General features: G+C 60.5%; 1 protein-coding gene across 2 annotated transcripts; it reads right to left on the reverse strand.

Annotated features, from left to right (window-relative positions):
- Nucleotides 1–1,642: 1,642 nt before the first annotated feature.
- SLC9A5 (solute carrier family 9 member A5) lies at nucleotides 1,643–15,122 on the reverse strand. Of its 2 annotated transcripts, none has more exons than XM_086758213.1 (16): nucleotides 14,974–15,122; nucleotides 9,818–10,120; nucleotides 9,018–9,181; nucleotides 8,635–8,713; nucleotides 8,185–8,362; nucleotides 7,835–8,055; nucleotides 7,450–7,652; nucleotides 6,807–6,896; nucleotides 6,606–6,676; nucleotides 5,811–5,940; nucleotides 5,555–5,643; nucleotides 5,277–5,403; nucleotides 4,991–5,161; nucleotides 4,334–4,403; nucleotides 3,996–4,127; nucleotides 1,643–3,715 (listed from the first exon to the last, which is right to left on the reverse strand). In XM_086758213.1, the coding sequence occupies exons 1-16, from the start codon at nucleotides 15,104–15,106 to the stop codon at nucleotides 3,249–3,251; spliced, it is 2,628 nt and encodes an 875-aa protein (XP_086614339.1). In that variant the 5' UTR covers nucleotides 15,107–15,122; the 3' UTR covers nucleotides 1,643–3,248. The 2 variants fall into 2 exon arrangements, with proteins under 2 accessions (XP_086614339.1, XP_086614338.1); XM_086758212.1 differs by having other exon boundaries at nucleotides 9,018–9,184.
- Nucleotides 15,123–15,729: the final 607 nt, after the last annotated feature.

The raw sequence follows: 15,729 nt of genomic DNA on the forward strand, positions 1-15,729 counted from the left end.
TGATGCTCCAACATGGATTGTGCGATGGCAAAGTGGTGATTTGAAGACGACTGCACAATGCTGTGCTGCTGCCTAGCTGACTTGGGAGATGGCCAAAACCAATCCATCACCCACAGCTTGGCTCTTCCATCCAGCCGGTGCCCCTGTTACCGGAGCTGCCTCACATCCTCTGCTGACTTCACAAGTTCTGCTACCACAGAGAAACTGGAGGAGCTGAGCATCGGAGAAAGTACATCACAGTGGAAAAAATGTGCAGATCTAATGGCAGGCTCGAAGGAGAAGCCTGCCTGCAAAATGCCGGGTCTGCGATAGTCGGGCAGCTCCGGGATGGGGTTGCTTATAATAACAGTCAGAGGGTTGTGTGTTCTGGGTTACAGTCAGACAAGCAGATGCTTTGGTTATGCCTTACTCTGTCCTGGAGAAGCGGAGGTTTGGGCACATGTGTTCGTGGTTTGGCCCGGTTCTTGTGTTTTTCCACTGAAGCACTTAAGTATTTTTAGGCTGAAAGAGACGGCTCTGTGCTATGCTGGAAGGATCGGAGCAGTCCTGTGCAGGAAGGACACTGCCCGCTATCTCAGCCTGTAAAGTGAAATACAGAGATTAGAGTATGAAAATAAAAACTGGTGGTAGGAGCCACCATCCCTGGTCATAACACGGCTGGAGTCGAGGTTGGGAAGAGGGAGCTCCAAGCTCACCAGCTGCTGGCTGGTCGCGTGGAGAGCCTGCACACGGATTAGCTGCTAGGCTCAGATAACCGCGTGAGACAGCAGCAACTAGCCCCGGCGTTTCCCAAAGCCTCGACATCTGCTTTTCCTCCTCTGAGGACCTGAATGCCGCAGATCCACTGCTTCCAGGAGAACAACCTGGCCTGCACAGCCTGGTGCCCTGCCAAGGCGATCGTGTCTGCAGGAAAAGCTGGTACCGAGGTCCAGCACGCAGAGCGCACAGCTCAGCTAGCATCGCTGGTCGGTGGGATGTGAGGCAGATGGGAAACATCAGGAGGAGCAAGAGCTTCCACAGGGACCAATGCAAAGCTCTGAGGGCTAGAGGCTGTATAGAGACCCTGCCAAAAAGGACCTGGGGGTGACGGTAGATGCCAGGCTGAGTAGAAGCCAAACATCCATCTTCTAAATCAAGTAAACCACAATCACCCTCCTTTAGGAGAAGTGGAGCCAGCAGATCGAGGGAAGAGCAAAGCCAGCACATATGGATGCAGGGAGGTTCCTGTGATCCAGAATACCCTGAAACAGACCCATTTGAATGATGTTTTTGGCAAAGAGAGAGGAAGCATGGAGATGGGATGATCTGGGCTCCCAGCACTCTGCTGCTGTGCAGGCAGCCACGACGCCGGGCAGCAAGGGCTTGGCTGCCTGCTGGCCTCTTGCTGGCTGCTCCTCGAGGCATCGCCTGACGACGGCCGCAGGCAAGCTTCTCTTTGGAAAGAATTTCACATTTTCCACAAAACATTATCGAAACTGGGAAATCCAGTTAGGCACATCGAGTCTGAGAAGGGGGCTGCGGCCTCAGGTGGAGAAGAGCAGAGAGGCACAGGGATGCAGTGCCCGCGAGGGAGAACCGAACCAGGAGCTGCAAGAACTGGGATGAGCAGAGGTTCCCAGACAGCAGAGACCAGACCGCCACGCCTGCTCCAGCTCCCATTTATTGAACATTACAAAATACTCTGCATATATTTTCACATTAAAACAATATTCTTGCAAATAAGATATTAAGTCTTGAGTCATTTATGGTGCCCATGGCTACAGAAAACACTGACCCAGCTAGAGATTTAGTATGGCCCAGTATCAGAAATCAAAACCAGAATAAGGCATACCAGAAATGCAAAACTATATAAAAATCTTTTAAAAACCTCATGCTCATCTGGCGGGATGGGTACAGAGCAGGACGGCCTTTGCAGAGCCCCGTGTTGGGCTCACTCACCCAGTGCATCTACACGTCCCCTTGACACCCGCTGTCTCAGCACGCCCAGGTAGCTGGAACAGGCAGTTATTTAGTTGCTTTGGGCTTTAACAGCCCATGTCTCCCTTCTTCCCTAAGAGGAGCATCCCCAACCCTCCCGCGTTGCTGGTGCCCACCTGCCATGCTGAGCTTTCCCATGCTGAGCAGTTCCTGGTGACCAGCTCTTGGCCCTTGGGGTCACACCAGGAATAATTCACTCTGTGGGCCATTGCCACCAGGTCCCACCGCTTTCTCAGGAAGAACAAGGAGTGGCTGGGAGGCAGGTGGTGGGGACAGACCTTTGAAGATGCACTCAGCTCTCGCCCATCACCCCTGTCCCTGATGTACATTCATACCTGCTGCTCACTCTGTTCCTTGCACCATGACCAGCCCTCCCAGCTGATGGGCCCTAGGCAACTGGAGGGACTGGGATGTGGGCAGGATGAATGCTAAGGATGCTGTGCAGGGCAGCCACCTCCTAGCAAAGCCAGAAAGCAGCTATTGGGAAAACATCCAGACAACAGGCATGAGGCTGGCACAGCAGGTTGGCTGGCTACTAGAGGAGTCCCTGTGCGTACAAGTTCACTAGTCCAGCTCCTGGTGGAGCCAAACCCCAGGAGCACTGCTCCCAGTCCTGAGAAGTTCATGGCCTTGCCTCTGTGGTACCTCCATAACCAAGGGAACACAGAGCTGCCGTGGCAAGGAGCCCGTCGCTGGCCTCCTGGCTGAGCTCCGTGCACACTGTGAGGAACCAGCACTGTGGCCACCTTGAAGTCAACGGCTCAGTCGCTGGGTGTGGGTGGGCTCTCACGCACTGGCCACCGCTCCCAGCTCTCTCCATGGAGGTCTCCTACTCACAGCCAGGCTGGAGATCAGCTCACACTCCTACACAGCCACAGCCCGTTAGCCAGCACCCGCATACCTCGAGGTGGCACAGCCACGACGGGATGGAGTCCGGCTGGGATCCCAGCCCTGGGAGGAACATCTCTGGCCTCCCAGCACTGTGAAGATGCGTAGGGACCAGAGAGGAAGAAAGAGTTTGGGGTCCGTGCCTCCCTGGGTGGACAGGGGCTGGTACCAGCTATTGCAGCATGAAGCCCAGTTATCGACCAGTTTTGCATCAGTAGGTGCATGGGCAAAGCCCACCCTGGAGTGCAGCTCTGGGAGGAGTACGGGGCTCTCCTGCCACTCCTGGAGTTTATGGAGACACACACAAGCTTTACAACGCAAGACAGCAGAGCGGTCAGTGGATCGCAGCCTGCCCCCAGCCCCTTCCCCATCCGCAGTCTGCCTCAGAGGTGGCTCGCTCTGTTGAACGTCAACCATCTGGGCTCCACAGCGGGCAGCACCCTGCCCTGCTCCTCCGTGGCCATCAGAGGCTGCAGCTCCTGCTGCTCAGCGCCATCCGGGCTGCTGTCACTTTGTGACCTGCTGCTCTTCGAGACGTGGCTGGGGAACTGGAAGCAGGAGCTCTGCTCCAGCATCGCGTGGCTCGCAGACTGAGGTTGCTCCTCCAGCACAGGGCAGGCGAATCTCCTGTGCTGAGGTCCGCTCTCAATGCCTGGGGGGGAAGCGATGCTCTCCAGGGAGGAGATGCTTTGGTTCCATGCTTTCTGCATATCCACTGGCACGATTTTGGTGGTCTCCGAGGAGACGTAAACAGCCAGATCAGCCTGGTCGCCTTTCCACGGCAGCTCCTTCTCTGCCAAGGTGGGTGACGGTGGGATGATGCAGGGGCTGGGGCAGACATCCAGGCTGCCTGGGGGTGCAGAAGCAGGGACAGTGAGAGGGATCTCGCACGGTTCTTGCTCTCCCCCTGGGCCCTGCAAACATTGCAGAACCAGCCACTACCAAATGGCCAGCTGGCCCCGGGATGCAGGAGCCACCATGGAGGCTCCAGAGCCACAGAGAACAGCGATTCTCCCCTTCACGCTCTGCTGACTTTGGTTTTGCCCAGGCCAAGGCAACTTTGCTCCCCAGGTAGAGGAAGGACAAGCTACCCAACGGCAGCTTCCTGGCATGGGAGCATCGGTGCCTACCAGGAGTTGTCTTTCCCTGCAGGACCTCATCGGTGGCTCGAGCGATGAACACAATCCCTTCATCATCCTCTCTCTCTGTCTCCGAGCTGTCGCTCTCCTCCTCCTCTGAGCTGACCATCACCAGGACAGGAGCTGCAGCCAGATGGAGAGAGTTGGTTTGGCAGATGGGGCACTCGGTGGGGGAAGGATTGCACCTATGGGAGGACTTGGTGCTGGCACCACCCCGGGTGCTGTCGTGCTACCAAGCTGGCAGTGGGCAGGCACAGCGGGCTGCTCCCATCCCACCCCACCAGTTCCCTTTGCCAGGACCTGCAAACCCTGCCTGCCACCGGCCTTACCTGCCTCCTGCCAGGGGACATTTCTGTGCGTCTTTCCATTGGGTGCATCGCTGGTCAGAGAGACGTTCTTCTGCGAAGGAAGAGGGATTGGCTGGGACCTGCCCCGTGCAACCCCCTAATCCTGACCCATGTGGCCCTGCGAGCCAGGGTAACCACAGGGACACAGATTCCCACCCCAGCTAGATGGCAGCTGGCCATCAACGGTTCCTAGTCCTTAGACGCTGCATCTTCATGGCCCTACAATAAACAGCTCAGCTGCAATGGTTTTAAAAGCCTCCAAATGGGAGAAGACACCTAAGGCTCAATTTAAGGCACAGTGCCACACTTCTGAGCCTGGATCTGCACCAACCTTCACGCTACTTCATGGTGAGTGCTCTTGGGGAAAAAAAAACATGGGGCTCCTCCAGGTCTTGGGAACACTTTGCCCAGGGAAGAGCCACCCCAGGGCAGTGCTGGCATGGTGGGGACACGTGGACATGTGACAGCCGTGTGCTCACACACAGAACTGAGATGAGATGAGCCACTTTCCCCGCTGGCTCTGGAGCTGCCAATGCCCTGCAGCACCTCACCCACACCCCAAAGGACCTCGGTGTCTGCAGCCTGAGGGAGGCCAAATCTCAGAGCTAGGAAGGGAACAGGTGTTTGGGGAGCGCTTGCCTTTTTCCTGCCCTTTTCCTTCAGCCTGGCCTTGCTCTTGGAGGAGCAGACATTGTGCTTTGTGGACTTGAAGGTCTCCAGCCGCCTCTTCATGTTCTGCCGGAAGATTTCTTTATCTTGGCGCTCTTGTTTATCTGGAGAGATGAAGTGACGGCTGTAGCTGGCCTTGTACTGGCCGAGGGAGAGGCAGAGAGACACAGGGTGAGCAGCTGGCCCCACGGAGCATCCTCCATCCCTGCTCCTCTTGCGGGTGCTGCTACCCTTGGGGTGGCCGGGGAGCGCTCACCCGCCGGCGGGGCTTGTAGAGGCTCCCTCGCAGCACGTGGTGCATGGCGGCGTCCTCCTTGTCCCGGCGGCTCCGCACTGTGTCGATCACCTGCAGGTCCAGGCATGCGCCACTCCCGCTCTCCCTCCTTGGGGGCAGAAAGTGATAGAGGGAGATGGAGATGCTGGGCTCCATGCCCACATCCTGCCAGCCCTGGCACAACACAGCCCCGGGGAAGGGGGCAGCTGCGGGGGTCCAGCGAGGTCTGCCCAGGGGCTTGGAGGGACGCTCGTACTCACAGGAGGTTTGTGACCGACGACTCCGACATGGACGTGCGGCTGGGCATGGAGGGCAGCGCCAGCTTGGCAGCCGAGAGCACATGGCCACCCTGGGAGGTGGGAGGGCAAGGCTGGCATCAGGGCAGCAGGGACCCAGCCAGGCTGAGGGGATCCCAGAGGGGACACGCATGGCCATGCGCGGGGCGGACCACCACCTCGGGCCAGCTGGCTCCTGTCAGGGCCATCCCACCGCCCGGCCCCCACCACGTGCCCCAACCTGGTCGACGAAGCTGATGGCATCACGGATGTTCAGCTTGTAGTACACGTCCCAGATCTCGTCCCGCAGCCTGTAGGCAGATTTCCGCATCAGGAGCTGGCTCAGGTACTTCTTGTCGAACTGTTCCCACCTGCCACGAGATGAAGACACAGGCGGTTTAGCTCCCACGGGGTACCACGGCTGTGGACCCCCTGCCCACGAAAAGGTTGAGAGCGTCCAAAGCATGGGAAAGTGGCCTGGCACGCAGAACCTGGCTGCCAGGGAGGGCAGGAGGAGAGGGGAGGGGACACGCTGACCCTTTGTCCCTGCCCGAGGGCCTGCGGGAGGCAATGCGAGCGGGAGTGGGGCCGGCATGGCTGCCCCGCTGGAGCGCCTCCCCTCCAGGAAACAGGCTTTTCACATCCTTTTCCTGTCACTGTGCTGTAGATAAACACTGCCCAGCCTTTAAGGGGGCTGTCACCTCCTCAGCGCCCAGCGCAGCTCCATCCATGGGGAGGCAGAAGGCCATGGCACCGCGGACACCCCATGGCCACTCAGCGGCTCTGGTGCGGGCAAGCAACGCCAGCTCTCGCAGCATCCCCAGCTGCTCCTGCCTGACCTCTGTCTGGGATGCTTTTGGGATCTCAATCTGCTGCACAACGGCAGCCAGATGATCCCCTTCCAGATGGACTGACAGACAGACACAGCCTTCCTGGTCCTGCTGTCCTCCAGCGGGGACCCTGTGACATGCCCACGGCTGGCGTGCATCCACCATCCCCTTGATGGCCAGCGGAGGATCCTGGCTAAGACACTCACTTGTCCCGCCAGTAATGGTAGCCGTGGTGTCCCACAATGTCCTCCACCGCTGCCAGGATGTGGTCAAAGGCCTTGAGCAAGGAGAAGAGGGTGAGAGCGGTGGTGAGGCTGCAGGTGCCCCGGGGCTGCCGAGGCTGTGCATCGCCCTCACCCAGCCTCGGCAGCGCGGGGACCCGGGCAGCCTCCCATGCCAGCACCTACATGCTCATGCAGCTCCTCATTCAGCGTGGGCTTGTGGTGGTCACTGCGCTTCACCTTCAGCCACGTCACCAGGGGTTTGATGGTGAGGCCCTGGAACGGCAGGAGAAGGCAAGGGAAAGACTGGGAGGGCGAGAGGGTGCGTGGCTGGGGCACGGGGAGCAGAAGCAGCATGAAGTGACCTGGGACAGCAGCTGTGCTGGCTGCGTGTGCCCCTGCCAACCTGATCCCCTGCACCTGGGACCCGAGGGTCATATGTCCCAACAGGCAGCGACTATGTCGTACCCCTCCAGTCCCCTTCCACTAGGCTCACACCCAGTCCTGGGGCGCAGGAACCCCAAACTCAGCAGCTTTCCAAACAGAACAGCCTGGCCAGGCACGCGCCGTTGCTGCTTTTGGAGGGAATCCCAGAACAAGAGGCCAACAGGGAAACAACGTGAGCCACGGCCCCACCATCGTGACAGTCGCCAGAGCAGCCTTGCACACCAGCCATGATGGACAGGCTGCCAGGAGGCACTGAGGACCAAAGATCACGTGAAAAGAGGTACTTGCCCCAAGCATGTGTCCCCAAGTCCCCACCTGGCCCCCCAGACCAGGTCTGGAGCAAGAAGGCAGCACTGGAGGAGGGCAGGGTGCCCATCCTCACCTGCACAATGACAGTGAAGAACACCACCACGATGGTCGTTGCCACAAAGTAGTCCTTGGCTTTCACCTTTGCCCTGTCCAGCAGGATGACCAGGGCAAAGGCCACGGCTCCGCGGAGGCCACCATATGACATGACCACCTGGTCGATCCTGTCCAAGGGGATGAGGCGGAAGCGATTGAGCACGCAGGTCTGGAGGACAACGCCTAGGGAAGAAGGAGAAGGAGAGCCTGGGATGCTGGCAGAGATGCCTGCTCCTGGAGATGGGGCAAAGCCCAGATCAGGAGCCGTGGCTGGTCCCACACCCCAGCCTTTCTTGAGAAGTGCCACTTTTCGGCATGACAAGGGCTGGGTGCTACTGGCCAGAAGCACAGCAAGGCAGACTGACCCACAGCTCGGAAAAGCAGGATAAAGAACAGGGTGCCCAGCACCAGCGCTGTGTCCCATGCCCACTTGGAGGTGTCCACAGCTGAGATGCCCAGAAACATGAAGATGATGGTCTCCGAGCTGCTGGCCAGTGTTTTCATGGTATACTTGACCGTGGTGCGGGATTTCTGGGAGATGTTGGCTTCCACGTACTTCTTGCAGCAGATCCCACAGAAGGTGACTCTGCAGAGGGGCAGAAGGAGCCAGCATGACTGCAGGATGAGGCGTGGGTCTGCTCGCTGCCTCTTACTGCTCAGCATTGCACCCTTGATTTTATGGACATCCCTCCCCAGGGGACACCTCAGTACTCACGCCAGGATCGAGGAGAGCGAAACCATCTCAGCAGCAAGGTATGCGACGTAGGCCAGGAGGAAGACAAAGAGCGGTTCGATGATGCGCACACGCTTGGTGAACCGCGTGATCAGGGCTAGGAGGAAGGCGAAGAGCAGCCCCACAGCCGTGCCCCCCAGGCTCACCAGGAAGAAGGAGGCTAGTGGGGGAGAAGACTCATTTGCACCATAAGCAAGTGAGCCCAGCTCCTGTGCCCTGCAGCCATGCCACACTGGGCTGGCCAAGCCCCATGCTCCCACCTGAGTCCCCACCAAAGCATCCTATGATGATGGCTGGCGTGTGACCACTAGGATGGAGGTGACAGAGCTGTGGTGCTCAGTGCCCACCCCAAAGTATGACAGCACCCATGCTCACCCCCCTCACTTCCACCCCAGAGGAAGAGACAGAGGTGCTGGTGGGGCACATACTCACCTACCCCCTTCACATAGTCCGTGGCATGGATGTGTGCTGGGCCCAGCTCCACGAAAGAGTTGAAGACCTTGTACAGCACCTGCAGGCAAGGCAAATCCCTTGGGGGAGGCAGGGTCTTGCCCTGCCTCAGGAGGGGCAGCGCCTGAGGGCAGGTTGGACCTTGCGCAAGAGGCATCACCTGCCCCAGATCTGCCAGGTGACCCAGCTCATCTCAACAGGCAAAGTCCCCAAGGGCCAGGAGCGAGGAGAGACCCAGAGAGCACGGCATGGGTCTGCCTTTGGCTTGGGGATGTCACCTGCATCCTCTGCCCATCCTGGGGGACTCCAGAGCCCTGGCCAATGTTGAGCTCCACTCCATTAGGGTCCCCCAAGCTCCAACTCACCACAGTGACAGCGTCGTTCAGGAGAGACTCGCCAAACACAATGATGAAGAGGGTCTCGTTTACATGGACCTCTTCAAAGACAGCCAGCACTGCCACAGGGTCCACAGCCGAGATGAGGCTGCCGAAGAGCAGGAAATCCATCAGCCCAGCTTCAACACCTGGATCTGCTAGGACAGAAGGCCCAAGCTCAGGCGGACCATCCGCCCCAGAGCCCCTCTCACTAGGCTAAAATAAGCCTGTCCCTCATCTGCTGCTGATGACTTGGCTGCAGCATCCCAACTTGGAGTGCGGTGGGCTGAGCCTGGCAGTGCTCTCAGACCTCTGGGGTCCCCCAGGCAGAGCTGGGCTCAGCGCATCCTTGCTGCAACGTGAGGGGAGCAGGGCTTGGACATCCTCCTTGGCACCCAGGTGCACGGCTGCTCCTCCAGCAAGTATGCACCAAAGGAGGCTCAGCACCCCCACCTCAGGTCCAGGCATCAAGCTGTTCCTCAGGGCTCAGGAGAGCTCCAAACACAGCCCAGGCCAGCCAGGGCCAGTGGCTACAGCTGAGGGCAGGGAACACGGCAGCCAGCCAGCAAAGCTAGCCAAGGTCGGCGACAAAAATAGCAAAGACATGAGTCAGCTCAGTGCTGAGCAGGGCCCGTTTGTCCTGCACGCCTGACGGTCCTGCCAGAGCACTGTTCCCAGGATGCCAGGACCCAACTCCTGCCTGGCAGTGGCCTCTGAACATGGGGGCGCTTTGCACCCTCTGACCCATCTTTTGGGGATGTGACCCAAGCTGGGCAGCCCTGTGCACCCACCCATGAGCCCGGCCCGGTGCAGTCCCCAGAGCGCAGCACCGGTGGTGAAGGAGTTCCAGAGCGTGCCCACCACCGCGTAGGTGAGGATGGCGCCAATGTTGTCGAAGAACAGCCGGCTGGGCATGAAGTAGCCTGAGTCTAGGACGATGGGGGGCAGAAGGAAGAGGAAGAACATGTTGGGCTCCAGCTGGTACTCGGCTTTCTTTGCCACGGCCAACACGATGCCCCCCAGGCCCAGCCCCAGCAGGATGAGGAGGCAGCTCTCTGGGACGATGGACGTCACCTTCCTTGACAGGTGGAAAACTAGAAGGAAAGGAAGAACGAGAGCATCAGCCAAATAGACACATGGACAGAGCATCCAAGCTCCACGGAAGGGTTGGAAGATACATGATAGAACCCAGGGCAGACAAAGGGAGCACCTAAGGCTGCTTTGTGGCCATGTGTGCGCAGAAGACCTTCCAGCTAGCTCCCAGGATTTCAGCTCTCTGACTCTTTGGGATCTCCCTCTCCTCCTCAGCCGCTGTCTAAAAAGGCAAGCAGCCAAGCATTTTGCTTTTCTGGGCCTCTGGTATCTGCACTTAAAGGATAAAAGCAGCCAGCGAGCACGTTCACAGTGTCAGAAGCAACACCGGCTGCTGTTCAAGCGAAGGCATCCGGGTTCACCAGGACGCGTTACCCCACCCAGAGACAAGGATGCTCAGCCCTGATGCCGAGGTGACCTTGTTTGCAGCCGTCTGAGCCAGCAGACGGAGCAGCGCACAAAACCACTGCAGCGCAAGCCAGCCGGCCGGTCTCCGTGCCAGAGCACAGCCGTCCTCAGCACCCGCTGACCTACCTGCATGCAAAAACCAGGCGCACTGGAGCTGCAGGCTTAGAGATGCTTTGAATAATCAGTTTATTCCAGGCGAGGTTTGCAGCAAATCTTAAACTGCCGTGGAACAGGGTGTATTTTTTAAGCAAGCGGAGTCTGTCCTGGTATTCATCCATCAGCTCTGTGGCAGCGAGCCTGCAGCTCAGGCACAAGCCAGCGGGACGTCACGCCTGCCAGCACAGGGGACTCGCTCCTCCAGGCAGCCTTGTCCCCGAGGTCAGGGCATCCTACGTAATCCCAAATATTTCTAGCTTCCAGGTAGGCAACCCCCCATCCCTATGGATTTCTCCTCCCTAGCGCAGGGCGCTGTATTTTTGCTGTCCCCCAAAGGGCAGTGCCTAGGGGAAGGCTGCGGAGGGTCACAGCGGTTTCACGCCCCCCCCCCAGCACTGAGTTCTGCCATCGCCTGTGACATCCCGCCCAGCTCTCTAGAACAATTTGGCCATCAGATGAATAAACCTTCTCCTGGGGAGTGGGTTCCTCCAGGCACTTCCAGAGCCACCCCTGTCCCTGAGCACCCAGCAGGTACGAGGGACATCAGGACAGCTTCTGAGCTGCAAGCCCAGCCCTGCTGCCAACCCCAAACCCAGTCCCTAAAGCTCTTTAGCTAGATTAAAGGTGCCCATTGCTTGTGCCAAGTCATCCCACTGGAAGGAAAGCTCTGCTGCGGTCACACGCAGACCCTAGGCTTCCTCCCTCCTTGGGAACCCTCACAGACAGACCATAAGGTCTGCCCAGCCCGGAGTCCTGTCTCCAGGGGCATGGACCTGGAGAGGAGCCCAGGAAAGGCAGTGCTTCATCCATGCCTGTAAGTTTCCATGCCTTCATGTCCTTGTCATTCTTTTCTGAACTTGTCCCAGTCCTGCTTTGTCCTTTCTGGGACAGGTCCCAACATCCCTGAGATGTGAACACCCTGGGCACTTGAGGTCATGGCCTTCTGATGTTCTTCCTTTCTCCTTTCCTAACATCTCTTAGTCAATCTGCCTTCCTTCACTGCAGCTGAGCACTGAATTAGAGGAGATAACTCAATGTCAAAGATCTGGTTCCTAAGCAGAGACAACATCTGTGAACCCACCACCACATGCGCAGGCTAACAGCTGCTTTTCCTCCTGTTGAGGGCTTTGCGGTGACCTGTGCTGCTCCTTGGCATGGTAAGCCCTGTCCGTGCCATCCTGGCAAGCCCCAGCTCTGCTCCCCTGCCATAACGCCCCGGGAACACCGCCGCAGCTGGCCCAGGCAGAGCAGCGAGCCCAGGACAGTGTGGTCTGCAGCTCCATCACCGACCACCTAAAGGGGTCAGAGCCACAGAGCGCCCGGGGCCAAACCTCTGCCATAGCTCTGCAGCCAAGTGCGCCGGTGACAGAGCCTGCGGCATCCACCCTCGCCCCCAGCCGCCTCCGCTCGGTGCTGGGGGCAGCGATTCGGCCATGGAGGCAGTGGTGATGCAGACGCTACAGCCCCCTGAGCAAACCCAGAACCTGGAGAAGGGCTGGCTGAGCTCCAGCCCAGCCGAATTCCTGCTAAATGACCGCACCAGCCGCAGCAGAGCCCCGTTCACCCCACGCGAGCCCGGCCAAGGCAGCACCGGTGGGCGAATGGTGCTCGCTCAGCGCCTGCGGCAGGCTGCGAAACCACTTCCCGCCCACGGGAACAAAGCTCTGAAGTTTTCAAGAAGGGAACGAGGCGTCCAGCCCCTTTCCACACGCTCGGGAGCGTTGCCAAGATCCGGCAACCCATCTGCGCTCCCCGTGCTGTGGAGATACGCCCTGGCTGGATGCAGAGACCCAGGAGAGCCCACCGAGATGCTACAGGGATGTGGGGCCGTGCCTCCTGGCTGTCAGCAGTCGTTCTTTCCCCAGAGCCAAGAACTTGGGCAAAGAAGGGAGCAGCATCGATGGGAAAGACCCTGCTTGTCCAAAAACCCCCTGGCTGAAGGGGGATGCTGCCATCCCCCCGAGCAAATGGCAGCACGCGAGCTCCTCCACGCTGCGAGGAGCAGCCAGTGGGGACGGGTGGAATGAGCTCTAATTTTACACGCGCTAGTCAAGGATTTCAGCATTAAAGGTTCCCACAGCAACAGTAACTTAGCCACATGTGAATTAACTTCAGAGCCATAATCCGCACTCAGGCATCCGTAATACAGGATTTGCCGTTGGGAGGGCTCGGGGCCAAAACCCGCTCCGCTCCTCCGGCGCTTGGGAAATGGGGAAGCACCTAAACCAAGGCACAAGCAGCCGGGGACAGGGGTGATGGTGGAGAGAGGGTTGTAACCCACAGGGATGCTGCTGGGTGGAAAGATATCTGTCTGCTGGCAAACCCCTGTCCACGGGGCAGCTGTGGGTGAGGAGCACGTTTAGGGCAATGCTCACCACGTCCCTCTTCCCCACGTCCCGTTCAAGCAGAACCATGCTCTGACCAAGTACGGAAAAGGCAGTACAGCCCGGATGGTGCCTTGCTGAGCAGGAAGGCAACACCCAAGCCAGTTTTCCCCCGCCCCGGGTGTTTGCTGGCTCGGGGCACCCGGGCATCGTGACTGCTGGGGAGAACAGAGCCCGCAGTGTCATGTCCCCATCACCCAGGCGTGGGGCCGCTTCCTCCCCTGCAGTTACAGGGCTGTGAGCTGGCAGCCCAGCGCTGCAACCGCAACGGCTCCTCTGCGCCAGCCTACGCCCAGCATCCACAGCTGCCACGGCCGCCGCTGCTCCCTCCGCTCCCCAACATCCTACACCCCCAGCTCCATCTCCCCTGTGAGCTCCCGTGCACCCTGGGGATCACATGTGCGTGGGGTCGTGTGCCACCTCCGGGGACGCCCCTGTTAGGATGCTGCCCACAGTCCTGCCTCCAGGTAAGGGTGTCGCTCCTTGCTCCAAGCTGCCGGCATCCATGGGACCCATCAGATGCACGGAGCCAGGCAGCCCGGAGCTACCCACCACCGGGGTTGTGTTTCCCAGATGGAGAGGGAGGCTGGCCATCAGCTCGCCTCAGGCCTTGAAGAGCGTGGCAGGGCTGGGGGCCTGGGAATGACCCTGGCTGAGGCCCCCTCTGCACCCACCAGCACTGCCGGGGCAAAGGGGAGCGCATCGAGGGAAACCCACACAGGGAGCAGCTCCGGGAAGACGTTTGAGAGACAAAAAAAAAAACAGGGAAAGGGATCTTCTCTCTGATCTTCTGCAGGTAGGAGGGACGCGCTCGGCAGCTGGAGGTGGCACAGCTGCAGACAGAGGGTTGTATTTTTAAGCTCACAAGGCCCATTAATTCACTCCTCGCGATGCTTTAGGTCTCCCTTGCGAGAAGGCCAAGGAGGGAGAGCAGCGTGAGGTCCATGGCTGTGGTTTTGATGATGCCCAGGACAGGCAGAGGCCAGCTGGTGGTCACAGCTGTAGCTGTGCCCTGCGTACTGGGAGCTGCTGCTGGTCCCCAGCCCAGCTCCGAACCTGCATTTCTGGAGCCGGCTCCAAACTAAGAGGGTGCCTGCGCCCCTACCCCGGGGACTGTGCCCACAGCAGGGCCCCCCAAGGAGGAAACCTGCCTCAAGGTCACAATCTCATCCCCTGGGCCCAGCGCAGCAGGCAGGGACACAGCAAGGGGCCAGCCTTCTGGGGACTCTGCTCGGCGCCCACACGCGGGCGTCCCCTCCCCAGCACTCAGGGTGCTGGTGGGGGGGGCGCAGCCCTGCGGCAGCTCCCACGCATCCGCCTCACACCTTCCCACGCAGCCTCTCGGGCAGAGCCCCCCGCTCTGCAGCTGCCTGGTCCTGTGCTGGGCAGCACGAGTGTCCGAGTTCCCCACTGGAGGGGACCACAGGCGGGGACCAGTCCCTAGGCTTCTGGGGACACGTCTTGCCCAAAACCAGCACCGTCGACCCCTTTCTGGGGCTGGGGGGATCAAACTGCCAGCCCTGCCAGTGGCACGTGCTGTGCCATCCAGGGCATGGGACATCCTTGGTGGACATCTCTGCTCATCTCCATCCCTCCTCCGTGCCCACCCGTCCATCCCTCGCTGGGAAAAGGGGAGCGGGCCCCCACGTTGTCCCTTGGGCCGTACCTTCACCTCCCAGCCCGGGCAAGGGGATGGAGGACGCGGCGCGGGGTCGTCCCAGGCCACGGCAGCCCAGCTGAGGACGGCCACCACCCACGCTCTGCCCATTTGTCCCCCATGACCTGTGTCCGTGGTACCCCACCGCGCCCGATGCCCCCGCGCCCACCGGAGATGCTGCATCCCGCCCCGGGGCGGACCGGGGAAAGGCGGGGGGGAGGGAGAAGGGATGATGGGGGGTGACACTCACCGATTTTGGCCAGGCTGGCCACCAGGATCCAGGCGGCCACCAAGCAGGGCGCCTGCACCTCCCGCCACTGCCACCGCAGCAGCTCGGCCCCCGCCGGGGCGGGGGGACCGGGGGAGGCCGCCGGGGGCTGCATGGCCCCGCGCCGCTCCCCGCAGCTCCCCGCCGCGCTCCTGGCCCCCGCCCGCGTCACGCGCACGTGGGACCGGCTTCCCCCTCCCCGCTCCCACTCCCCCTTTCACGCCACGGGCTCCGCCCGCCGCTCCCCGCCCCTCCCGGGCCGGTCCCGCCCCGGTGCCCGGCACCGTCCTGCCCACCCAATGCATCCCCCTCCAGCCCAGCCCCTCCCGGGTCCCCCTGCGCCTACCTCGGTCCCCCTCCCACATCACCCTGGTGCCCTCTGCCCCATGCCAGTCCCCCTGCACTTGGCCCGGACCCCCCCGCATCACCCTGGTGCCCTTGCACCTGCCCCAGTGCTCCCTGACCCGTGCCAGTCCCCCCCTGTACCCGTCCCAGTGCCTCCTGCCCCACAGCGGCCCCCCTGCCCCTACCCTCGTGGCCCCTGCCCCGTGCCAGTCCCCTGGCTCCTGCCCAGTGCCCCCTGCATCATCCTGCTCCCCTCTGCCCTCCTCTGGTGCCCCCTGCTCTGCCCAGGTCCCCCTCGCCCTGGCTCAGTCACCCACCAAACTCCTGGTCTTCCTATCCAATCCCCCTGCCCCAGCCACTTCCCAAGCACCTATCTGGGAGCAACCCAGGGGG

This window comes from Chlamydotis macqueenii, chromosome 13 (assembly GCF_036417535.1).
Source record: "Chlamydotis macqueenii isolate bChlMac1 chromosome 13, bChlMac1.mat, whole genome shotgun sequence".
Taxonomy (NCBI): Eukaryota; Metazoa; Chordata; class Aves; order Otidiformes; family Otididae; genus Chlamydotis; species Chlamydotis macqueenii.

Bases quoted from the DNA above. Each gene is read 5' to 3' on its own strand.
- SLC9A5 (XM_086758212.1), bottom strand. From the start codon at position 15,106: ATGCAGCCCCCGGCGGCCTCCCCCGGTCCCCCCGCCCCGGCGGGGGCC. The intron at 5,404-5,554 runs GTGAGTACGAGC...TCTGCCCCCAAG, and splicing joins TCGTCGGTCACAAACCTCCT to GAGGGAGAGCGGGAGTGGCG. The intron at 4,128-4,333 runs GTAAGGCCGGTG...ATCTGGCTGCAG, and splicing joins TGTCCCCTGGCAGGAGGCAG to CTCCTGTCCTGGTGATGGTC.